The following is a 25,828-nucleotide window of genomic DNA, read 5'->3' on the forward strand; positions in this document are numbered from 1 at the left end:
AAGGCGATTCTGGCAGCTAAATAGGAAAAGGTTCTTTACAGTTAAAGCAGTCAGACTGTGGAATGCCCGACCACAAGACGTACTGATGGCAGAAACTATAATAGCTTTGAAAAAAGTGCTAGATGATTTTCTCACAACAAATGGCATTGTGAGTTAATCTAGCGATAGAGAATGTATAACTGATGGAGAAAAGTTGATCTTGATAGACCTACCGGTAAGTTTTTTTTCAACCTATGTCACTATGTAAAAGGTTTAAAACAGGCCCCATGCACAACTATAGAAGTGCTAGTGCTATGTGCATCAGTATTTACATTTTACACGTTAATTGGTGGCATTACAATTACACAAAAAATAGGCCTTCTATACACAAATGTCCAGAAATTTACACTTCACAATACCATCACATCAGAAAGGTCCAAACATATTTTTACATCTTCCTTCATGAGTATAACTTAAGAAAAGGAAAAACAAAACAAACAAGATCTATGATAGATGAGAAATATCTATTAAAATCTATTAAAGCGATTTTCTCATGTTTCATCTTCAGGAGTACATTGCTTCTCAGCCTCATAGCTTCCTGTTTGCAAGGGGCAGTGTGCTCCTGAAGATTGACATTTCAGACCATGGTTGGCCTCTGGCCAGAACGGTTTGCTCTCCGATGCTACAAGCAAAGGCAGCTTTGCCTCTACACAATATCGGAAGAGCACAATAGCAGTAAAACTGGCCAGGTTGTGTGCTGAAGCAATCATGCCAGCTTTAAATCAGCGCTTACAAGCTATCTTAAAAAGTGCTTGTAAGCACTATACATATATGGCCACAGGTGCTAAACTGCAGCTGTGTCCAGTTATCTAGATAATAAGCAATTAAATGAAAAATCCCTCAGATCTGGAGAATAGAGAGGATTTTTATAAACAGGTAAATTGCAAAACTTGCTTGTTTTCTCTTGCACTTTGCAATGTTTCCATTGGTAATGCTGAGACGATCCCTTTATAAATACCTTTTAGATTTTACTGTATATAATAGCCCAGCAAGGGTTACCTATGTACAAACCTTTTGTGCACTGTAGATATCATAAATTTGACGCAAACCCTTCATCTCTTTTTGCACTTGTAAGAGTTCAGGATACATAGTTATAGGAAGATCAAAAAGTTTTTCAGCATTCGCCAACTCCTGTCTGTTCTTTTCGTACTTCACCAGATCTTTTTCATAGGCACCAAGAATCTGTAAACCTGTAAGCAACCAGTCAGATACATTTTCTATTAGATTTCAGATGTAATTAAAATAATAATAATTAAAAAAAACACTTTAAACATAGAACAATCACGTTACTCAAATGATGAGAAGTTGAGCGTAAAGAATATTTTTTTTTGTAATTGCCAGTTAGTTACAATCATTTGACCATTAAAACAATATATACAGTATAATTGTTATTTAGATATCCACTAAAGCACAAAATCGACATACAACTCACAGAAGTGATTTTTCAACTACTCCTATTTGAAAATGGTAATTTTAACTAATAAAATGGCACAAGCATCATTAGTGCTCATCAAAAATCCACTGCCATAAGAAGTTGTATTGTGTACAATATATGCAGCCGGCTAATCAGAGGCCAGCAGCTGCCAATGTCAGCTGCCAGTCTCTGTGCCAGCTACAGAAGAGGACACCACACGTCGTAGGATCAAAGGAAGGTGAGAATTTTTTTTTTATGCAAAAGCAGAACGGGGTACATACAGGTGCATCTCACAAAATTAGAATATCATAAAGTTAAATTATTTCAGTTCTTCAATATAAAAATTGAAACTCATATATTATATAGAGTTATTACAAACAGAGTGATCTATTTCAAGTGTTTATTTCTGTTAATGTTGATGATTATGGCTTACAGCCAATGAAAACACAAAAGTCATTATCTCAGTAAATTAGAATACTTTATAACAACAGATTGAAAAATGATTTTAAAATCCGAAATGTTGGCCTACTGAAATGTATGTTCAGTAAATGCACTCAATACTTGGTCGGGGCTCCTTTTCATCAATTACTGCATCAATGCGGCGTGGCATGGAGGTGATCAGTCTATGGCACTGCTGAGGTGAAGCCCAGGTTGCTTTGATAGCAGCCTTCAGCTCGTCTGCATTGTTGGGTCTGGTGTCTCTCATATTCCTCTTGACAATACCCCATAGATTCTCTATGGGATGAAGGTCAGGCGAGTTCGCTGGCCAGTCAAGCACAGTGATACTGTTGTTTGTAAACCAGGTATTGGTACTTTTGGCAGTGTGGACAGGTGCCAAGTCCTGCTGGAGAATGAAATTTCCAACTCCAAAAAGCTTATCGGCAGAGGGAAGCATGAAGTGCTCTAAAATTTCCTGGTAGACGGCTGCGCTGACTTTGGTCTTGATAAAACACAATGGACCTACACCAGCAGATGACATGGCTCCCCAAACCATCACTGATTGTGGAAACTTCACACTAGACCTCAAGCAGCTTGGATTGTGGCCTCTCCACTCTTCCTCCAGACTCTGGGACCTTGATTTCCAAATGGGAATTGGAACTCTGGGACCTTGTGGAGTGTGTCAATGACTGCCTTCTGGACATCTGTGAAGTCAGCAGTCTTCCCCATGATTGTGGAGCCTACTGAAACAGACCAAGGGACCTTTTTTAAATGCTTAGGAAGACTTTGCAGGTGTGTTTTGTTAATTACTGTAATTTACTGAGATAATGACTTTTGTGTTTTCATTAGCTGTAAGCCATAATCATCAACATTAACAGAAATAAACACTTGAAATAGATCACTCTGTTTGTAATGACTATATAATATGAGTTTTACTTTTTGTATTGAAGAACTGAAATAAATTAACTTTTTGATGATATTCTAATTTTGTGAGATGCACCTGTATATACAAGAAAGGGGCAAAGGATGGGGCACAAATATACCAGGATGGGGGACATATATACCAGGCAAGGGGACATGTACACCAGGAAGGGGGACATGTATATCAGAATGGGTGACATATATACCAGGATGGGGGACATATGTACCAGGAAGGGCCCAGGATGGATAATGTCAGGGAACAGCCCAGGGATCACGCAGATATCCCAATGCTGCCACCAGTTTGTCACGATCCAGCACTCCTCTACCTCCAACCGTCAGGACAATTGCGCAATTGACTGACGATTGATGGGCAAAGCCTCAGCTGCTACTAGGCAGGTTATTGTGCGCTTCCACGTGAACATATAGTATATACACTTCAGATGGCATATATATACAGTACAGACCAAAAGTTTGGACACACGTTATCATTTAAAGATTTTTCTGTTTTTTCATGACTATGAAAATTGTACATTCACACTGAAGGCATCAAAACTATGAATTAACACAAGTGGAATTATATACTTAACAAAAAAGTGTGAAACAACTGAAAATATGTCTTATATTCTAGGTTCTTCAAAGTAGCCACCTTTTGCTTTGATGACTGCTTTGCACACTCTTGCTTGGCATTCTCTTGATGAGCTTCAAGAGGTAGTTACTGGAAATGGTTTTCACTTCACAGGTGTGCCCTGTCAGGTTTAATAAGTGGGATTTCTTGCCTTATAAATAGGGTTGGGACCATCAGTCGTGTTGTGCAGAAGTTTGGTGGATACACAGCTGATAGTCCTACTGAATAGACTGTTAGATTTTGTATTATGGCAAGAAAAAAGCAGCTAAGTAAAGAAAAACGAGTGGCCATCATTACTTTAAGAAATGAAGGTCAGTCAGTGCGAAAAATTGGGCAAACTTTGAAAGAGGACCGCCCCAGGAAAGGAAGACCAAGAGTCACCTCTGCTTCTGAGGATAAGTTTAACCGAGTCACCAGCCTCAGAAATCGCAGGTTAACAGCAGCTCAGATTAGAGACCAGGTCAATGCCACATAGAGTTCTAGCAGCAGACACATCTCTTCAACTGTTAAGAGGAGACTTTGTGCAGCAGGCCTTCATGGTAAAATAGCTGCTAGGAAACCACTACTAAGGACAGGCAACAAGCAGAAGAGACTTGTTTGGGCTAAAGAACACAAGGAATGGACATTAGACCAGTGGAAATCTGTGCTTTGGTCTGATGAGTTCAAATTTGAGATCTTTGGTTCCAACTACCGTGTCTTTGTGCGACGCAGAAAAGGTGAACGGATGGACTCTACATGCCTGGTTCCCACCGTGAAGCATGGAGGAGGAGGTGTGATGGTGTGGGGGTGCTTTACTGGTGACACTGTTGGGGATTTATTCAAAATTGAAGGCATACTGAACTAGCATGGCTACCACAGCATCTCGCAGCGGCATGCTATTCCATCTGGTTTGCGTTTAGTTGGACCATCATTTATTTTTCAACAGGACAATGACCCCAAACACACCTCCAGGCTGTGTAAGGGCTATTTGAGCAAGAAGGAAAGTGATGGAGTGCTACGCCAGATGACCTGGCCTCCACAGTCTCCAGACCTGAACCCAATTGAGATAGTTTGGGGTGAGCTGGACCGCAGAGTGAAGGCAAAAGGGCCAACATCTCTGGGAACTCCTTCAAGATTGTTGGAAGACCATTTCCAGTGACTACCTCTTGAAGCTCATCAAGAGAATGCCAAAAGTGTGCAAAGCAGTTGTTACGCTCGCGCCTGGACTGACTGGCGTGAGCGTGATCCCACTGTACCATGAACCGAGGAGTGCCTGGAGGGGCGTAACTAAGTATCAACCCGATCCGACCAAGGTCGCACGACGGCTTAGTCGACTCCGTGAACCAAGGAGGAACCGAGCAGAGGGACCAGGTGCTACTCCAAGTCAGACCCCGATCACAGTTGTTGACCCACACCGGGGAATGCAGGAACAGGCAGGTTAGACTGGCATACAGGCAGGTGGGTATTGGCAGGCACGGCTGGTATGCAGACAGGTGGATACTGGTAAGCACGGCCGGTATGCAGACAGGTGGGTACTGGCAAGTACGGCTGGTATGCAGACAGGTGGGTACTGGCAAGTACGGCTGGTATGCAGACAGGTGGGCACTGGCAAGCACGGCTGGTATGCAGACAGGGAGGTACTAGCAAGTTGGAGCGCAGGCTGGATAGGGTCCAGTACAGACTGGGAGACAGGTACAGAGCCGCAGATGCAGTAGTCAAGCAGAGTAAAGCGAAACCGCTGGAGCGGAGGACAAGGCAGAGCAGAGAGGAACTGCTGGTGCGGTGAGCAAGCAGAGCGGAGCGAAAACCGCAGGTGCGGTGGGTAAGGCAGAGCGGAGCGGAACCGCCGGAGCGGTGGACAAGGCAGAGCAGAGAGGAACCGCCGGAGCGGTGGTCAAGGCAGAGCAGAGCGAAACCGCAGGTGCGTTGGACGAGGCAGAGCAGAGCGAAACCACAGGTGCGGTGGACAAGGCAGAGCAGAGCGGAACCGCCGGAGCGGTGGGCAAGACAGAGCAGAGAGAAGCCAGCGGAGAGGTGGGTAAGGCAGAGCAGAGGGAAGTCGCCGGAGCAGTGGGCAAGTCAGAGCAGAGAGAAACCGCTGGCGCGGTGAGCAAGCAGAGCCGAACAGGGCTGAAGGTGCAAGCAGAGAGGACAGGGCTCTGTTCACATGGAACAGACTGGAAAATACAGGAAGATGGCTAGAACACAGGAGGAAGATACGGAAGTAGGGAAAAGGGACAAGCAGAACCAGATACACACAAGGTACTTACTATGAAGTAGCGAGTGGACACAAAACTCACAAACAGAAGTACAGAGACAACGAGTTGGAGTTAGGTGCAGGTTAAGATACTGCAGGAAAAGGGAAGGTACGGACATAGAGACAAACAGGTAACAGGCTAGGATACAGTTCAGACAGGAACTGCTACTGCAATGAGATACAAGAACGAGCCTGGGTATACAGCCCCCAGAGTGGCGGAAACAGACTAGAAGACAGAAATAACAGGCCTGGGTATGCAGCCCCCAGGGTGGCAGAAACAGACAAGATACAAGACAAGACCTGGCAACTCAGAGGCAAGAAGCACACTGAAAGTTAGTGTTGCTCAGGCACCTCCTTCTGGGTGGAGGGGGTTTAAATATCCAGTGACTCACAGCAATAGGCTGGGGACGCATTAGGAGTGCGCCCACGGCAGCCATAAGAATTAGGAAGTAACCGGGCCGCCGCCCTAAGCAATCAGACAAGAGACATGCACACAGTATGAACTGGAGCAAGGCTTGCAGGCGGACTGACAGGTAAGATTGCGGTCTTGCATAGTGGGAGGTGGTGCACTATGCAAGCACGCCGCCAGGGATGTTACAGTACCCCCCCCCTCTACGCCCCCTCTTCTTCAAGCCTGCAAGGGTCTTCTGCAGAGAATTTGGAGGCCAATCCTTCTCTTCAAGAGGATTACCTCTTCTGTCCATTAGAGGAAACGAAACTGATCTCATCATTTTGGTGACTAGGATGCTTCCTCCTATCAAGCCATCCTCAGCAACAGATGAAGTGGGTGAAGTACCAGGAACAGCACACAGGAAAGTCTCTCTCCATTTGTTATCAGGTAGCACCCTGGTGGATTCAGGAGACAACTGGAGGTCCTCCGCCTGGTTGGAGGGGTGCAGAGACTCGGGGGTAATCACTGCTTCGATGTACACTTTGCCAAGCTTACTAGATGAAGTGGGTGAAGTACCAGGTACAGGGTGTAGGAAAGTCTCTCTCCCTTTGTTATCAGGTAGCACCCCGGAGGATTCAGGAGACAACTGGAGGTCCTCTGCCTGGTTGGAGGGGTGCAGAGACTCGGGGGTAAACGCCGCCTTGATGGACGTAGGACCAGATTTATTAGAGACTGAGGGTCCTTGCTTTAGGACCATCTTCAGACTGGTTTCAGTGATGACATGTCTGTAAGGCGGGACGGTACCTGAAGCTAGATCATTGGTACAATCATCAAGACTGTGTGGGGACATCGCCTCCGCTTCTCTTCCTTCGGAGACTTCAGCGCACAGCGCGTCAGCGACTAGCAGATCAGGTGAAGAAGAAGAAGAAACTGCTGACTGTCCTGAAGATGTGGGGACTGGACACCCCTTGTACCTTAGCAGTCCCCCAGGATACACCATGCAGGATCTCCAGACCTGAGCGGGCACTAGATCTCTCGGCTCTGGACGACTTGTGGGTAAGCCAGTCAGCACCTGGAGTGTGAACTTCTTCATGTGTAATGCTCCAATTTGGAGCTTAATTTGTACAGACATATTTTGACTGTTTCTGAGTAGGGCTCATCCTTCTGCTGACAATGCCCAAACCGGCTTCTGGAGTTGTCGGACGGGAATCAGACACCGATTTTTCAAGGCTTTAAGCCCGAAACTTCCGGTTAATCCGAGGCCTTCACTTGCCACGGAGACAGTCATGGTCATCTGTGGAGAGGAAACACTAACGCCAAGGGCGGCCTCTCCTACAGGCCTAATGTCTTGGGATTCTCCAACCTTCGCTGGACAAAGACCGTCAGCAGGTCCCAAACCACCGCAGCGGGACCGCAATCTGATTTTGTGACTGAGTTCTGGCTTCTGCTTTGCCTGACGAACATAGTCATCCTTCATGGATTCTGTGCGGAAAGCTGCCTCTACAGGCTGGAGAACAGGAGGTCTTTGGGAGGACAGAACCTGGCGTGACGGTTTACCTCTACGCCTTGCACGTCTGGACTGCCTCTTGAGGTTGGGAAGAGAAGTATTCTGTGGAGCATAGTCATCCTGTGTGGATTCTGGGAGCGCAGCAGTCTCTTCGGGCTGGAGGACTGGTAGGCTACCTACACACATTACCCATCGGGGCTGCTCCGGGATATTGGGAAGGGAAGCTTTAGCAGAGGCTTCCGGATTAGGGTCATCGAAGACCATTAGAAAGGCCACCAGGAAGGCCAGCAGGTCAAAGACGATAGGATCCCATGCTTCCCATAAGGGGGTGATCCATTTCAAGGCGTCACCCACTAGGTAGGACATCATAAATGCCACTTTAACCCGATCGGTGGGAAAATAGTGAGCATAGAACTTGAAATGCAGCATGCATTGCTCCACAAAGGCACGGCTTCGTTTTGGATCCCCATAGTACCGTGGTGGATCCGCAGGAACGAGAGCTGATAGATCCATTTGGGCTGGTGCGTAAATCGCCTGGGCCATAGCTTGAGAAATGTTTTTTTTTTTTCTTGGTGCATGTATTCGCCAGACAAGGATTCAAAATGTCTCTAAGAGCGAAAGGCCGTGGGGCTCAACGGGAACCATGGCCTGAGCAAACTGTTACGCTCGCGCCTGGACTGACTGGCGTGAGCGTGATTAGTGATCCCACTGTACCATGAACCGAGGAGTGCCTGGAGGGGCGTAACTAAGTATCAACCCGATCCGACCAAGGTCGCACGGCAGTTTAGTCGACTCCAGGAACCAAGGAGGAACCGAGCAGAGGGACCAGGTGCTACTCCAGGTCAAACCCCGGTCACAGTTGTTGACCCACACCGGGGAATGCAGGAACAGGCAGGTTAGACTGGCATACAGGCAGGTGGGTATTGGCAGGCACGGCTGGTATGCAGACAGGTGGATACTGGTAAGCATGGCCGGTATGCAGACAGGTGGGTACTGGCAAGTAAGGCTGGTATGCAGACAGGTGGGTACTGGCAAGTACGGCTGGTATGCAGACAGGTGGGCACTGGCAAGCACGGCTGGTATGCAGACAGGGAGGTACTAGCAGGTTGGAGCGCAGGCTGGATAGGGTCCAGTACAGACTGGGAGACAGGTACAGAGCCGCAGATGCAGTAGTCAAGCAGAGTAAAACGAAACCGCCGGAGCGGAGGACAAGGCAGAGCAGAGAGGAACTGCTGGTGTGGTGAGCAAGCAGAGTGGAGCGAAAACAGCAGGTGCGGTGGGCAAGGCAGAGCAGAGCGGAACCGCCGGAGCGGTGGTCAAGGCAGAGCAGAGCGAAACCGCAGGTGCGTTGGACGAGGCAGAGCAGAGCGAAACCACAGGTGCGGTGGACAAGGCAGAGCAGAGCGGAACCGCCGGAGCGGTGGGCAAGACAGAGCAGAGAGAAGCCAGCGGAGAGGTGGGTAAGGCAGAGCAGAGGGAAGTCGCCGGAGCAGTGGGCAAGTCAGAGCAGAGAGAAACCGCTGGCGCGGTGAGCAAGCAGAGCCGAACAGGGCTGAAGGTGCAAGCAGAGAGGACAGGGCTCTGTTCACATGGAACAGACTGGAAAATACAGGAAGATGGCTAGAACACAGGAGGAAGATACGGAAGTAGGGAAAAGGGACAAGCAGAACCAGATACACACAAGGTACTTACTATGAAGTAGCGAGTGGACACAAAACTCACAAACAGAAGTACAGAGACAACGAGTTGGAGTTAGGTGCAGGTTAAGATACTGCAGGAAAAGGGAAGGTACGGACATAGAGACAAACAGGTAACAGGCTAGGATACAGTTTAGACAGGAACTGCTACTGCAATGAGATACAAGAACGAGCCTGGGTATACAGCCCCCAGAGTGGCGGAAACAGACTAGAAGTCAGAGATAACAGGCCTGGGTATACAGCCCCCAGAGTGGCGGAAACAGACTAGAAGTCAGAGATAACAGGCCTGGGTATGCAGCCCCCAGGGTGGCAGAAACAGACAAGATAACAGGCCTGAGTATGCAGCCCCCAGGGTGGCAGAAACAGACAAGATACAAGACAAGACCTGGCAACTCAAAGGCAAGAAGCACACTGAAAGTTAGTGTTGCTCAGGCACCTCCTTCTGGGTGGAGGGGGTTTAAATATCCAGTGACTCACAGCAATAGGCTGGGGATGCATTAGGAGTGCGCCCACAGCAGCCATAAGAATCAGGAAGTAACCGGGCCGCCGCCATAAGCAATCAGACAAGAGACATGCACACAGCATGAACTGGAGCAAGGTTTGCAGGCTGGACTGACAGGTAAGATTGCGGTCTTGCATAGTGGGAGGTGGTGCACTATGCAAGCACGCCGCCAGGGATGTTACAGCAGTCATCAAAGCAAAAGGTGGCTACTTTGAAGAACCTAGAATATAAGACATATTTTCAGTCGTTTCACACTTTTTTGTTAACTATATAATTCCACATGTGTTAATTCATAGTTTTGATGCCTTCAGTGTGAATGTACAATTTCCATAGTCATGAAAAAACAGAAAAATCTTTAAATGAGAAGTTGTGTCCAAACTTTTGGTCTGTACTGTATATACTTCGGTACGGTCACCGTCAAGCTCCGCAACAACCCCAAAAAAACTAGCTACCACAACCAATCGTTTAAGCAGGCCAATTGGACACCTGTTTCCAGTACCGTACAACCTCATAAGGCTTCAGGTAAGCGGTTTATAGAGCTAGAGGAACAAAGCTATTACATTTTATATATTTAATCCGAAAAGTAGGCAGTGTTTATAAAACTATACAAAAGATATTACAAAAGGGGAGAAAACAATTCAGTATATACAATCACATAAAATAAAAAGGACAAACAAAACAAAATTACTAGACCTGATGTCATGGAAATGGCACAGATCTTAGAGACAGGAGAGCGCGCCGGTTGAAATATGGAACAATCCTACCACGAGCTGTATCTCTCAGAACTAAAGAATGATTATAATTCAGTATATGCTTTTATTAGATAAACGTCACTCCCACATATCTCCCCTTGGTGAGCTCAGATGAAGGCTAGTCAATGAGATGTGGCTAGGTTCCAAAAAATTATGGGATCCCCAATCTTCAGGATATCTGCCCACCTGGAGGTCCCAGGCGGGAGATATTAATGGCATATTTCCCATCATGATTTTAGTTGTCTATACACAGGAGACATGGCATATCCAACTTTGTCTATCTGGCCAATATTAATTCTGGGCTGATCGGCAGGCCACACAGTAAGTAAATGCTCGGCACTTTGTCACAGCGCCAAACATATGTCTAACATAACTAAGGACCTACACAGGTCACAAAAAGAACCAATATTCATAATTGGATTCCGGCTCCAAAAAGTCTGCTTGTAGTTCTTTTGAACATGGGAAGTTATCTCCGCAGGTGATAAATTTGTCGCCTCCCAGCCTCCTGTATACACTGAGTCTGGGCTTTGTGTCTGCTCTCCATCAGATAACCCACTTCAATTACCTGTTCACAGCAGGAGGTCATGAAGTAACCGGTCAGATGTTGAGTGCTAGCTCTTGTTCCATTTCCAAGTTATGATGAAGCCACGCTATAATCCTCAATCTGAGGGTGACAAGTCCCCTCACAAGAGACGGTTTTAATATTGGTCCCATTTTACCATTACATCTATGACAGGGTACATTTATACCCTGATGGGGGACATATATACCAAGCAGGGGCCCAGGATAGAGGACATACATACCAGGAAGGGGCCCAAGATGGGGTACATATAAGGATAGGGGACATATATACCAGGCAAGGGGACATATATACCAGAAAGGGGAACATGTATAACAGGATGGGGGACATGTATACCATTAAGGGGCCCAAGATAGAGGACATACATACCAGGAAGGGGCCCAAGATGGGGAACATATAAGGATGGGGGACATATATACCAGAAAGGGGGACATATATACCAGGGTGGGGGACATATATACCAGAAAGGGGGACATGTATAACAGGATGGGGGACATATATACCAGGAAGGGACCCAGGATGGGGGTCATGTATACCAGGATTGGGTACATACAGTATATACCAGGAAGGGGCACAGGATTGAGGACATATATACCTGGAAGGGGCCCAGGATGGACTAACAAATATACCTGGAAGAGGGCCAAGATGAGGGACATTATGTCACGCACAGTGTAAGAAAGACAAAGTGCTACACGAAGGGATGAGGGGAAGTGAGCCCAGACACTAAGGAAAGAGGGGGTGGAGACCTCCTAGGCTGATCTGATATCACCCTGTCTTCCCTACCGTCCCTATATTGGTTTCTCACCAATCGCCAATCAGGAACCTAAAACCCTGTATCTCCCTAGAGCTAGGCCTTGGCTAGGGAAGGGGGGATGAGTACTAGTCAGTCCCCACTAACAACTAAAGACAGCAAGGGAAGACAGACACAGGGGAAGTAACTTAGCTTGAGCCGACTTCAGAGAGATTACACACACGGCCTCTTAGATCAAAGAGGAAGTAAGCAGACTGCAACAGCTCCAAGCCTTCACAAGGGGTCATGTGAATATCACCGGAACCTCCCTATAGCAAACAGGAAGTATTTAAACACCCAGGCCTGGGTGTCAAATAGCCGGAGGGAGGTAGCCGCTAGGACCTAGAGTGAGACAGATCTAAGAAGGTGTCTGTAATGCCAAACAAAGAGATCTCCTGCAACTAATGGCAGGGCGACTGTCTGTCACATCTGACACACCCATGACACATTACTACATAATGAAGGGGGGCGAATACATATGTCTTTATAGGATTTAAAACTCTACATGGGCCCATACATCTGATCAACAAGCAGGAGGGGTGGCTCAGGTCCAAATTTTGAATCGGGGCCCATCGGACTCTAGTTACATCACTGTCGCTGGATATTCCAACTCAATACTTTGAAACCAGCAGAAATTAACTAGCAAAATAGAACTTTTTGCATTTGTGAAATGAATTATGGAGAAATTAATATGGCATATTGTTGCTTTACAGCTATCTAGAGCAACACCCATCTATATAAACTGGCCAGGTCTATTGGATGCACCATCCCTATGGAAGAAAGACATTCCCTTTGAAACGCATAGGATTAGCAGCTCCTTTGTTCCACGGACCTATCTGTAGGGGGTGAAATCACACCGTTCTGGGCTGATCGCTCAATCTTCATAGTGTCCTGTTGACTGAAACGCTACTGACTGTAGCGATGCACGAAAACTATGAACGATATCATCCAGTCGCGGAGATGCCTACAGGCAAGCCTCAACCTTGCTATTACTACTGTCGGTGATTTGTTCACGGCGGTCCCAACAGGTGCACACTTTCTATCTGTCCTCTTGTAACTACCAGCAGACTGCAGCTTTTATATCTATTGCGGACACTCTGCATATAATTAGACCGTAGGACCCACTCGTATTTCCAATGGAATCTTATTATGTATTTGTGGGTTCTATATTTTCAGTGTGGAACATAACATCATAGGAGACTGATGTGCGTAAACCAAATTCTATATGTGGAAGTTTGTTACAAATGCACTACAGTGCAGTTTGCTACATACTTTGTTCGACCCTTTTATATGAATATAGGTAAGATTAAGCAGATAACTGGCCGCTTACTACAGCAGATGTGTACATATTAAGGGGGCAACAACGGTATTACAGTTTGAGAGCACGGTTACATTGTTATATAACTGTTACCCAATGTTATAAGGTACCTTTATCGAGGTCATCTCCAACAACTCCAGGTCCTTCAGAACGGAACAATTCCGCAAACTGCACCACCTCTTTCTTATAATCTTCAATCTGATTTTTTGTAATCTAGTTAAAAAAAAACAGCTTAGAAGGTACATAGGGTATATGCAAAAGGTTATCAAGAAAGGGTTTGTTTTACGAATACTTACATGTGTGAAAAACCTCATTCGGTGTCCCCATAACATTTTCAGATGTTTGTGATTGACAACTATAAAACTGCCAACTCTCATAACAGTGTCAGTCAGTGCCCCCCACAACTCTATCCACAGTACCCACATATCAGTGCAAATCACAGTGTCCCACAATACAGGATGCCACAGTTATTTCATAACAAGACCAGCCACAATACCCCCTTATAGTGATAGCCATGGAGCCACCATACAATACTGGAAATAAAGTCCCCATATAGTGCCATCTACAGATCCCCATTAAAGTACAACATACATTATATTGCACAGATCCCCATACAGTGACAGTCAAACATAGCATAAAGTTAAAGGGGCATTCCCATCTCCAAGATCATATCCCAATATCTAGTAAGTGTAATAATAATAATATTAGCAAATACCTCCAATTAGAAATGTAGTATAGTTCTCCTGATAACATATGTTGCTTACCCCATGTGCAGCGCATTTCAGTAGCCTAGATATCCATGGTTACGACCACTCATATAGTGACAGTTAGTTATTTGCTAGTTAGTGGCCGTAACCATGGATACCTAAGCTACTGCAATGGCCTGCACATGAGGTAAGCGACATAGGTTATCAGGAGAACTATACTACATTTCTAATTGGAGGTATTTGATAATATTATTATTATTACACTTACTATAGGATCTTGGAGATGGGAATACCCCTTTAAAGACACAGTACAGGTGCCAGAGCCCTCTGTGCCAACCACATACTATTTAACCCCTCCATACCCCACACAGCTTGTTTCAAATAGGAGGCATGCAAATGTAAGTGGCCATAAGGCAAGTAATCAGCTTCACTGCACCCAGAGATCAAACTGATCATTCAACAGGGACAGGAAGACTGTGTCCCAAAATAGCAAGACAATGAGGAATCGGATACTAAATCCCTGTACATATAAATTATATGTTCCTTCACCGACATGCTTATGTGTATTATATAGAGGTGAAGATATGCTAAGTTATTCAGTTACCTGGGTAAATTTCCTTTTCACCTTTCCCAGGCTGCGATTCACCTGTTTAGATTCCACAAACAGATCTTCCCAGATTTGCGTTATTTTGTCCGACAAAATTTTCTCTTCTTCCTCAAACTAGAGAGAAAGTGAACATGATATTTTCATCAAGAAAACCTGCACATTTTTAGATTATTTAACAAATCCAATAATACCATACAACTTAGTCTAAACAGAAAAATCATAACGTATGATATATGCTGTAGTCACTTTTTTCCAACTCTTTACACTATGGAGCACTTTTTGTTACTGATTGGTGGACTTCTCTAGGTTTTCTAGATCATAGTAAGGATTTATGTATATTGCAATCACTCATTGTTTTAAAGTCTTCAATTTCACAATGATGGTTGAGCTAATTTATTAATTAAAAGACATTATTACACATGATAAATTCTAATCAGCAGAAGCCTAGGAAATGGAAGAGCCATCATATTCCTGCATCTACCCACCTGAATATCATACATGGTCAAGGTCCTATATCGCTCTTGGATATCTCGATATCGCATTTCAACAACTAGAGACATATCTCTAATGTCAGCAATTGTGGCCAGAACAAACTTGAGGTCTTCAAGAGTATCTGGTGTCACCATTAGATTTATGGACAGTCTCTACAATAAAAAAAAAAGGTATTCTTTATAAAATAGACCAGGCTTAGATTTTGCTGGGCAGTGGATTAATAGATTTGAGCCATTGTCTGCAGTCAGTGGGTGACTACCCCTGGATCATTATGCCTCTGTAGAGACAAGAGTAGTCATGTACGCATTTACTTAATTTTTTGTCCTAAATGAGAGCACAAACAATGTGGAAATTAAAATTATAGTACTTCATTGCTTACAAAAATTCAGACAAATCTGCTGTTTTTCCCCTGCTGCGGTGAGTCCTTCTATTCATGAGCTGCTGCTCGCCTGCCCATAGCTGATTGATGGCTGTCTCTGTATAGGGCTGTCAATCAGCAATGGGCAGGCGGAGGGAGTAAGGACTCAGCAGTGCATGTAAATAATGGGGTGGGCTCCACAGCTCATGGGCATTGCAGGAGAAAACAGGGATTTTATCAGAACTACGGCATGTAATCCAGTAAGTAATAAAGCTCTATAATCAGTCACTGCCACCAGTTTTATGCTGCCCTCCGATCTGCCAATATAGAATTGGTAATAAACCCCCTTTAGTTGGCCATACATATGAAATTATGAATGGCTTGTTCATGTTGTGGCTAATGCTTCGCATACACAAGCTTAGCTGAGAATGTCTGTATATTTTAATGGGAAATAGTGAATATGCTGCCGTCAAACCCTGCAGAGGCTTGTCTCCTGCAGTAACAAATAACAAAAGATCAGGCATGTTGAAATTAAACATGCCCAAGCCTTTTTTCCTCCGACATCTGTCATCAGGGAAAAGTCAGGAGGCCCTAATAAATAAGTAAGCATTGGCCAATCTGGTAGAAATCAGCTGGTTTGCCAGAAGTTTATCTTACGTGTATGGCTAGCATAAATCCAGAAGTGACCAGCAAGACTATTGAGACAAAAATAACTCAGTATGATAAAAAAAATGCATATTAATTTACCTGTTTATTGAGTTTTACATAAAGCCATATGTAACATAGTAACATAGTTCAACCCATAGCCTAACATATTGATCCAGAGGAAGGCAAAAAAAAAAACCCATGTGGCAAACACCAAGCTCCACATTGGGGAAAAAAATTCCTTCCCGACTCCAAAAATTCCTTCCTGACTCCAGAAAGACGCATCACAAATGTATCATAACTAGTGTTGAGCATTCCGATACTGAAATATCGGGTATCGGCCGATATTCGCGGTATTGGAATTCCGATACTTTTACAATATCGAATACCGGAATCGGAAGTTCCCATAATGCCTGCGCTCTGCAGTGTCTCTGAAGGATGACAAGCTGGATGGCAGCGCTCAGCTGCGATCCAGCCTGTCATCAGAATGCCATCCCAGCGTGAGAGAATTCTCCTGATTGTTTAAAAGCCGGCGGGCGGTAAAAAGCAGGCGGGCGGTAAAAAGCCGCCGGCTTTTAAACAATCACACAGCCCCATACTGCTTCCCCGCAGCCTCCCACCCCGATCCTCCGCTCCCCTCGCCACCTCCCATCCCGATCGTAAGTTAGGACCGGGCGATGAGCCGAGTCTCTCACGCTCACCGCATGCGCAGGAGAATTCTCCCACGCTGTCAGTGACGTGCATGAGGTGAGCTGAGTTCATTGTCGGCTCATCTGGATGCCGTCACAGCCAGACACTGAGGAGCGCAAGCATGCCTGCGCTTCTCAGTGTCTGCGGGATGACAGGCTGGATGGCAGCGTTCTGCTGCGGTCCAGCCTGTCATGTGAATGTAGCAGAGCTGAAGCTGTCGTGGGAACCATGGAAAGGTAAGGATGAGATTGGTTTATTATTTTACTTTTATTGCAGGAGATCGTTGGCTTCAGCTGGAATGGGCGTGATGGTAAGTATGGTTTAATTTAGAACAATAAAGAATTGTGTGTTTATTTCAATTAAAGGATTTTATTCTGGGTGTTTGTGTTTTTTTTAACTTTGACTATGGGGTTAGTAATGGGGGTGTCTTATAGACGCCTCTCCATTACTAACCTGGGCTTGATGTCAGCTGGCATTATAAGCTGACATCAACCCCAACCCCATTACCCCACTGCCACCGCTACAGGGCAGTGGGAAGAGCGAGGCTAAGTGCCAGAATTGGCGCATCCTATGGATGCGCCATTTCTGGGGCGGCTGGCAGCTGGTGTTTCTAGCCTGGGAGGGGGCCAATATTCATGGCACCCTTCCTGGGCTATTAATGTCAGCCTCCAGCTGTCTGCCTAGCCTTTGCTAGCTATTAAAATAGGGGGGACCCCACGTCATTTTTTGGGGGGGTCCCCCATTTTAATAGCTAGCAAAGGCTATGTATTCAGCTGGGGGCTGATATTAGTAGCCTGGGAAGCTCCGTGGGTATTACCCCCTTCCCAGGCTTCAAACATCTGCCCCAGCCGTCTGCTTAACCTCCGCTAGAGACTAAAATTAGGGGGAACCCCACGCCAATTTTTTTTTTAAATAAATCCTTTATTTTAACACTAAATGACAAGTACAGTAATCAACACTATCACTGTACTTCTTATATATGTGACTGACATGTTTCTATCTATCTAATCTATGTGTGATTCTCTATTCTTTCTATTCTAAATTGTCGGGTACCGCTGCTGAATTGCCGGCCGGCTTTTTTAAAGAGACGGTGCATGAAAACACTAATATTTTTTTTAATAAATCCTTTACACTAAATGACAAGTACAGTAAGCAACACTGTCACTGTACTTCATATATATGTGACTGACATGTTTCTATCTATCTAATCTATGTGTGAAGCTCTATTCTTTCTGTTATAAATTGTCGGGTACCGGTGTATGCCGCTGCTGAATTGCCGGCTTTTCATGTTTGACTGTGAGCACTGTTCCCATCGATTTGGGCAACCACCTCCCCAAATACATTCTACATTATTGTTAGTTGTTTTCCTTCATGTAGAATTAACCTACAAGGAAAGAAAGGGTTTATTTTCATTCCGATATTTGTGTCCCATTGACTTGCATTGGTTTCCGGTATTGGAATCGGCGATATCTGATACTTTTTGGGTATCGGCCCGATCCAATCCGATCCGATATTTCCTGATATCGGAAGGTATCGCTCAACACTAATCATAACAAGCAATATCTACTTTGGATCTATTCATGTCAGCCTTATAGGTAACTTGGTAAATGGCAATTAATCGTTATAGATACAATGGTAGATTATTACATAATAAAGCCTCATAGAATAAAATACATACGTCCAACTCATCCCTGAGACTGTAAAGCTGTTCACGAGCGGACTCATTGAGAAGGTGGCCAAGGGAGTTTATCCATGCTCTAGCATTCTCCTGCACGGTGTAGGCCAGTGGGCCCAGATACAGCCGAATGCACTGTTCATCTTTAATTAAGGGTTGTTGTGTGACCTCCAGCGCTAACCGACTATAGAACAGCAACTTCTCATCATAAGTGACACACGTTGGCTTCTTGGCAGCAAACCTCTCGAGTACAATGGCCTTATCCAGCTTCCATAAAGGCCGGTATTTCTTCCACCTGTTCAGGTACTTTGTGAGCGATGTGAGCAGCTTGTGCATGTTCTGGTTGATGATGACAGCCTGTTCTGTGATCTGAGGATTCTGGTAAATGTCGTTGTAGAAGCTGTATATAATGGGTTCATCATCATCAGATTTTTGAGGAGGACAGAGAATGCAGGTTCTGTGCATCCAGCGAACAAAACTCTAGGAGCAGAACAAATGGGGGGTAGGAAAGACATGAATTGCACTGAACTACCACAAGTTCTGAACAGAAAGGTAAACTACATGTAATTTGTACTAACAGTGATACTGAAGATCCTATAAGATGCAAGACAGAAAAGACCCCGTGTATGTTTCAACCCTAAAGCAGACAACAGCTGAAAATCAAATGAATATATTATTCCCCCTAATGTTTGAATATGTGTATTCAGATATGGAACAGTAGACAAATCAATTAAGTAAAAAATTATTAATTAAATTAATACATTTAGTTTTAAATGGGGCTCACTAATACATTAGAATCTGATATAGTATAAATTAAATGTTAGCCCCATTTCTTCTACATAACCCTAATTACACTGATTAGTGTGCGCTGGCTGACTAAGACGACCTTGGCCCGTGATAACCTTTCTGAGTTTTCCTTTCCTTGCCACCTCTCGTCTGTTCCTTTGCCTCTGGTTCTCTAATATTACCCTTTCTCATGAACACTTATTTGGCCAGCTATTGTCACAAGTAAAGAGGCCTTTAGGTTAAACATTATATAACAAGATTTAAAAAAATAAATATATTTTCATAGGTAAAGGGCAATAGAGAGTCTAAGGCATGGAAACAGGTTAGAGTACAAGTGGGTATTATCAGATAGCTTTCACTGGGTGTGTATACTTTGCAAGAGGGCCCCTGGACATGTCCTTGAGTGGATATATGTGTCGCTGAGGAAGGCAGCTTCAGTGATGTGAAACTGGGAAAGCAGGCTCCAGCACACATAGTGCTGAGAGGGTTAATAGGGCGTATCAGGGCTGTTTTTTTCGAGTAGTCATAAGAGATGGGGGGATTGGCTGCTCACATATCCCCACCCCAGAGCGTGTGTATAAAATGGAGACGAAGTGTCTCATTCAGTGTCTGTGGCTGGAGGTGTGGAGACCTCCAGAGTGTTTGAGGGTAAAAGACACTGACCGTGACCGTGAGGGGGTGAACCCGCCATATTGGATGGACTGTTTACTTTCTGTTTTGTTACACTGTGCCGGACAAGGTTTTCTTTTGTTTACTTCTGGAAGTGCGGTTTATGTAGCATAATAAACCTGCCTTGGACATTTTTAAAGAGACAGTGTCCCGTGCCTGCCTCTAATGCGGCTAAGTGAGTACTGAACCCTACAATTGGTGCTAGAAGCACGGGCACGAATCCCAAGGGGCAGTGTGACTGCTATAAGAAACAGTTTATGTCCTGGGTGAAGGCCGCCAGCCAGCAAGCGACGTCCGTCAAGATGGAGGAACTGATTAAGCAACTGGTGCAGGCTAACCTCGAGCAGCACCAACAGCAGCAGCAGTGGCAACAGCAGCAGCAAGCACAGCAGCAGCAGTGGCAACAGCAGCAGATGCAACAACTACAGCACAAGCAGCAGATGGAGCTCCTGGCCGTGGTGATCCGTGGCAGGGCAACCGCCCCACCCCCTACTCCAGGTGATGACTCACAGGTCAGGAAGACGGTAAGGAGAGCATTGCAAAAGATGACCTCGGTTGATGATGTCGAGGCGTTCCTGACGGTCTTTGAGAGAATGGCGGAACAGGAGAAATTGCCTCCAGAGCAGTGGGCGGAGGTGCTGGCGCCATATTTAACAGGGGAGCCGCAGAAGGCCTATTATGACCTGGCCTTGCAGGACGCAAAGGAGTACGCCCAGTTGAAAAATAAGATTTTGGCGCGCTTGGGAGTGACTCTGTCAAGGCGCAAAGGGTGCACCACTGGGCCTATTGCAATGACAAACCTCCCTGGTCCCAGATGTTCGACCTCCTACACCTGGTCCAAAAGTGGTTGCAACCTGAATCTTCCTCCCCTGCACAAATGGTTGAGAAAGTTGTCATGGACAGGTTCATACACTCCCTTCCGAGGTCGGTGCAATCCTGGGTTGCCCAGGGAGATCCCCGCACTGCTGATGACTTGGTGGGGTTGGTGGAAAGGTACCAGGCGGTTGAGAGTTCCTTGGGGAAACAAGGGGTCGCAGCGTCTCCATACTGGGGTTCCCAAAAGGGGGCGGACACCCAAAAGAGGGGAGGTATAGCCACACCTGGGGGGCGACCTAGAGCTCAGGAGGGGTCTGAGTTGCTGCCCAAGGTCCCGCCCCATAACGTAGTATGTTGGAGGTGTCATACCCCAGGTCACATAGCCGCCCGTTGCCCCATGACCAATGAGGCAATGGACTGCAGCGCAGGACGGCGCTGCTCGTACTTTGCATATCCTGCCTGCAGTGCTGTTCCTCAACCAGGCGTGGGCTCGCAGGCATGCTCTGTATTGGTAAATGGAGTGTAAGTGACTGCTCTATTAGACTCAGGGAGTTTGGTAACCCTAGTGAGGGCCACAGTTCCTCATCAACTGGTTCCGGGGAAAAAGTTCGGTATGGATTACAGAAACAGTCGAGCATGCTGTGCTGTTAAACTGGTTTAAATTTTACTTTTCACCTCAAAACACTATAGGCCCGATTCATCAAAGTGTTTATTACAGATTTCTGCATAAATACCTTTAATTGTCGCGAAATTTTTGAGCAACTAGAAATTGTACAAAATTTTTCAAGTTTTTGGGTTTTTACCCCAATCCCAAACAACTTCATAAAAATAGGCAGAGCTGGGGTTGGGATGGAATGGGTGAAGCCCACCCAGCAAATTCATCCAAATTTAAGACAACAAAATCATACAGAAATGTACTCCAGTCACTGACTGAAACACATGACAGTTGTAAAATGCACCCAATTCATTAGGAGGAGTGTGCTTCTTAATGAATTAAGCACATCTTACTCCAGTGGTGCCTTCATTAGGACTGGCATACAAAACCTCTTTTACTTTTCTACATTGTTTACCATTATATTGAAGTTACCTTTGTGGTTTCAAGACATCCCTTGTAGCACTGCACAATCAACTTGAAAATTTCATTGAAATTAGGATGAAGAATTATTTCTGGAGCAGACAGGATGGTTTCAACTTGAAAGAGAGGAACATTTCCAATGATAGCCGCATTAAAAGCCTGGAAATTCCTGTGAAAAAAAAATAATTTAATGGCCAGCGATATCAGATTTCCACAACTGACTACGGATCAGTTAGGTGCTTGGAATCTAAAGTGACCATGGAGGAACTTGAAAGGGCAATGTCTGATATGACTAAGGGCAAGGCTTCAGGTCCAGACGGCTTGCCTCTGGAGATCTTCGCTCAATATAGTAAGGAGATTCTTCCCTCCTTGTTGAAAGTATATAAAGCTTCTTTTGAAGCAGGTTTCCTGCCAAACTCATATTATGAGGCCTGAATAGTGCTAATATTGAAACCGGATAAAGATCCACTGCACTGTGGGTCCTACAGACCTACTGTATATCCTTATTAAATATGGATTACAACCTTCTTACAAAAATATTAGTTAATAGGTTAAATCTAGTTTAATATATCTTGAACAATCCAGCTTCATACCAGGTAGAAGTACTGTACCTCTGCTAATTTGAGTAGGGCTCAGATTGTTACACAAACTGGGGCTAATAGAGGAAAAGACTGGGCTCCAATATCACTGGATGCAGCCAAGGCCTTCGACTCTATTGAGTGGCCTTTTTTGATAGAACTGTTACATAAATTTGGCTTTGGAAAATAATTTATAAAATGGATTAAAATTCTCAATAATTTAATAGCCCAACATAGCCTTCCATATAATATAATGGGCCCCAGTTTGCCTTCCATATAATATAATGGCTTCACATAGCCTTCCATAAAATATAATGGCCCCACATTGCCTTCCATATAATATAATGGCCCCACATTGCCTTCCATATAATATAATAGCACCACATAGCCTTCCATATAATATGACGGGCCCCAAATTTCCTTCTATATAATATAATGGCCCTACATAGCCTTCCATATAATATAATGGCCCCACATTGGCTTCCATATAATATAATGGCCCCACATTACCTTCCATATAATATAATGACCCCACATAGCCTTTCATATCATATAATGGGCCCTAAATTTCCTTCCATATAATATAATGGGCCCCACATTGCCTTCCATAAAATATAATGGCCCCACATAACCTTCCAAATAATATAATGGCCCCACATAGCTTTCTACATAATATAATGGCCCCACAAAGCCATCCATATAATATAATGGCCCCACATGCCTTCCATATAATATAATGGCCCCACATAGCCTTCCATATAATCTAATGGTCCCACATAGCCTTCCATATAACGGTCTCACGTAGTTTTCCATATAATATAATGGCACCCACATAGCCTTCCATATAATTTAATGGCCTCACAAAGTCTTCCAAATGATATAATGGGCCCCACATACCCCTCCATATAATATAATGGGCCCCACATTGGCTTCCATATAATATAATGGCCCCACATTACCTTCCATATAATATAATGACCCCACATAGCCTTTCATATCATATAATGGGCCCTAAATTTCCTTCCATATAATATAATGGGCCCCACATTGCCTTCCATAAAATATAATGGCCCCACATAGCCTTCTATATAATATAATGGGCCCCACAATGTTCTCATTGATTAAAATAAAATAAACAAAATACTCACCTCTCCCTGTTCCTCCGCTGCTCCGGTTTCTTCAGCTTGTCTTCTGCAGCTCTGCATTGATTGGCACAGCGGGCGCATTGTAGTGATGTCATCATGCCTGCTGCGCTAAGACATCAGACGCAGAGGGAGAATGATGGAGGGGGAGTGTCAGCTGACGCTCCCTCCTTCATCATTGCTTTCAACTGTATCGGCATCCAAGATGCCAATACAGTTGAAAGTATGATGCCGGTCAGGGGGATTCTGGTGCCAGCACTGAGCCCTCCAAACTCAAGAGCCGCATAGCGGCTGCGTGGCCTGCTACTATTGGTGGTATGCCACTGCGTTGATGGAAAACATGCATGGTGCCATCCCTCACCTATTCTGTTTACTCACTACATCTTCGTCACCTTCACTTTGGCACTGTAGGTATGCTATCAAGGTCACTCCCTTCAGGGCTTCACCGCGGCCATGAGCATACGTGGAAAGAAGCAGTCAGGAACAATTGGTGATTCTGTGGCTGGCAGGTTGTAGTGGAGTAATGGCTGCCCTGTTCCACTTTGCTTTCTTGTTGCAGGAAGGAACAGTCTGATTATTAAACACTGTTTTACCTCCTCACTTAGGATAAACGGGGAGTTTGTGTCTTCCCTGTTTCCCAATTAGAGGGGAATAAAGAAAAATAAGAAAGTAAAATAATGTAGAGAAGCCCTGGAAGAGCAGGGAGGTCTGCCTCCTGCAGGATACTAAGCTACAATTTGATTAGCTCAGTGCCTGCTGAGGGGTATAACGAGTGGGAGAACCAAACACTTAAAGAGTAACCATCGTTTTAACTTTTATTTCAGAAATCAACAGTACGCATGAGATATTTTCATGTGTACTATTGATTTATGAAATAAAAATTAAAACAACAGTTACACTTTAACTTAGCGCTACCCAATGACACAGAAAGTATCACTTACTTTATGACCATCTTCGTCAGTATGGTGTACACTTTGTTTTCCCAGAACGCATAATATTGGGCCATTTGAGGATTTTTCCCCGTGTTTGTGTTTACCACTAGCCCTTCTATTTTTGTTAGACTAGACCCGATGGCGGCATACTTTCTGACCATTATTTCCACGTCTTTGGACCGTTCATTTTCAATATATTCAAAGAATTCCTTGACACCTACAGAAGTGAGGATAATAATATAGTTACACAAAGTAAGGGCGGTTCCTCCAAACCGGGGGTAAATAAAAATGAAATGCCGCTACCAATAATGCAATTTTATATTTCTTGTTTTAGCTGGTTATTTTTTCTTTCACATCTCACACAAGTACTGGGGCTACATAATGGCATTAAACAATAGAATTGAAGCAAGTCATAAGGTAACTCTGAAACGTTCACAAATATATCAGCAGGTAGCAATACTACTGTGTATTACTAAACTCCTGATAAGTATAATTTGTACAACATAAAGAGCATGTATGTGAGGCTTGTGCTTAGTGCATGAGATCATTCATCACGTACCTGATAGATCTGTTGACTTCCTATTGATAAACTTAAAAAGGTTTGCAGATTCGATAGCGGACAACTTATTATCAATGTCATTTGCATTCTTCTGAACTTTATGCACCAAAGACTCAAACTTTGAGACGGCCTGGGTGCAACGATTAATGAAGTCGCCAATACCTAATAATATAAAGTAACATGAGAGTAGTAATATTGTTTAAAAAAATATATATATGAAATTTTCTGTTAAAAAAAAAAGACAAAAGAAGACAACAGCAGTATTCCAGTCGAATAAACCCCACAATGGAATGGAACAAATATATCTACAGGGTGGGCCATTTATATGGATACACTTAAATTAAATGGGAATGGTTGATGATATTAACTTCCTGTTTGTGGCACATTAGTATATGGGAGGGGGAAAACTTTTCCAGATGGGTGGTGACCATGGTGGCCATTTTGAAGTCGCCTATTTTGGATCCAACTTTATTTTTTTCAATGGGAAGAGGGTCATGTGACACAACAAACTTATTGAGAATTTCATAAGAAAAACAATGGTGTGCTTGGTTTTAACGTAACTTTATTCTTTCATGAGTTTTTTACAAGTTTATGATCACTTATAAAATGTGTTCAAAGTGCTGCCCATTGTGTTGGATTGTCAATGCAACCCTTTTCTCCCACTCTTGACACACTGATAGCAACACCACAGAAGAAATGCTAGCACAGGCTTCCAGTATCCATTGATTCAGATGCTGCACATCTCGTATCTTGATGTTATGGTGTGGTATATGGGTACAAAGATAGTGGAGCCATTCTTCATCAATGGAAACCTCAATGCCACTGGATATCTGAAATTGCTTCATGATGATGTGTTGTCCTCTTTATGCACTGAAGATGGCACGTTC

General features: G+C 44.5%; 1 protein-coding gene across 1 annotated transcript in view; it reads right to left on the reverse strand.

Moving 5' to 3' along the window:
* The window catches only part of DNAH10 (dynein axonemal heavy chain 10), a 192,677-nt gene that overhangs the window by 114,392 nt on the left and 52,457 nt on the right, over positions 1–25,828 (reverse strand). Inside the window, exons 17-24 of the mRNA XM_073676172.1 lie at positions 24,942–25,103; positions 24,392–24,599; positions 21,743–21,899; positions 18,388–18,864; positions 15,010–15,168; positions 14,522–14,638; positions 13,321–13,423; positions 1,051–1,229 (exon numbers count right to left, since the gene is read on the reverse strand). Of these exons, the coding sequence (XP_073532273.1) occupies positions 1,051–1,229; positions 13,321–13,423; positions 14,522–14,638; positions 15,010–15,168; positions 18,388–18,864; positions 21,743–21,899; positions 24,392–24,599; positions 24,942–25,103 (1,562 nt within the window). The remainder of the gene's footprint in view (positions 1–1,050; positions 1,230–13,320; positions 13,424–14,521; positions 14,639–15,009; positions 15,169–18,387; positions 18,865–21,742; positions 21,900–24,391; positions 24,600–24,941; positions 25,104–25,828) is intronic.

This window comes from Phyllobates terribilis, unplaced genomic scaffold (genome assembly GCF_046119375.1).
Source record: "Phyllobates terribilis strain yellow unplaced genomic scaffold, ASM4611937v1 Scaffold_1__5_contigs__length_1240528914, whole genome shotgun sequence".
Lineage (NCBI taxonomy): Eukaryota > Metazoa > Chordata > Amphibia > Anura > Dendrobatidae > Phyllobates > Phyllobates terribilis.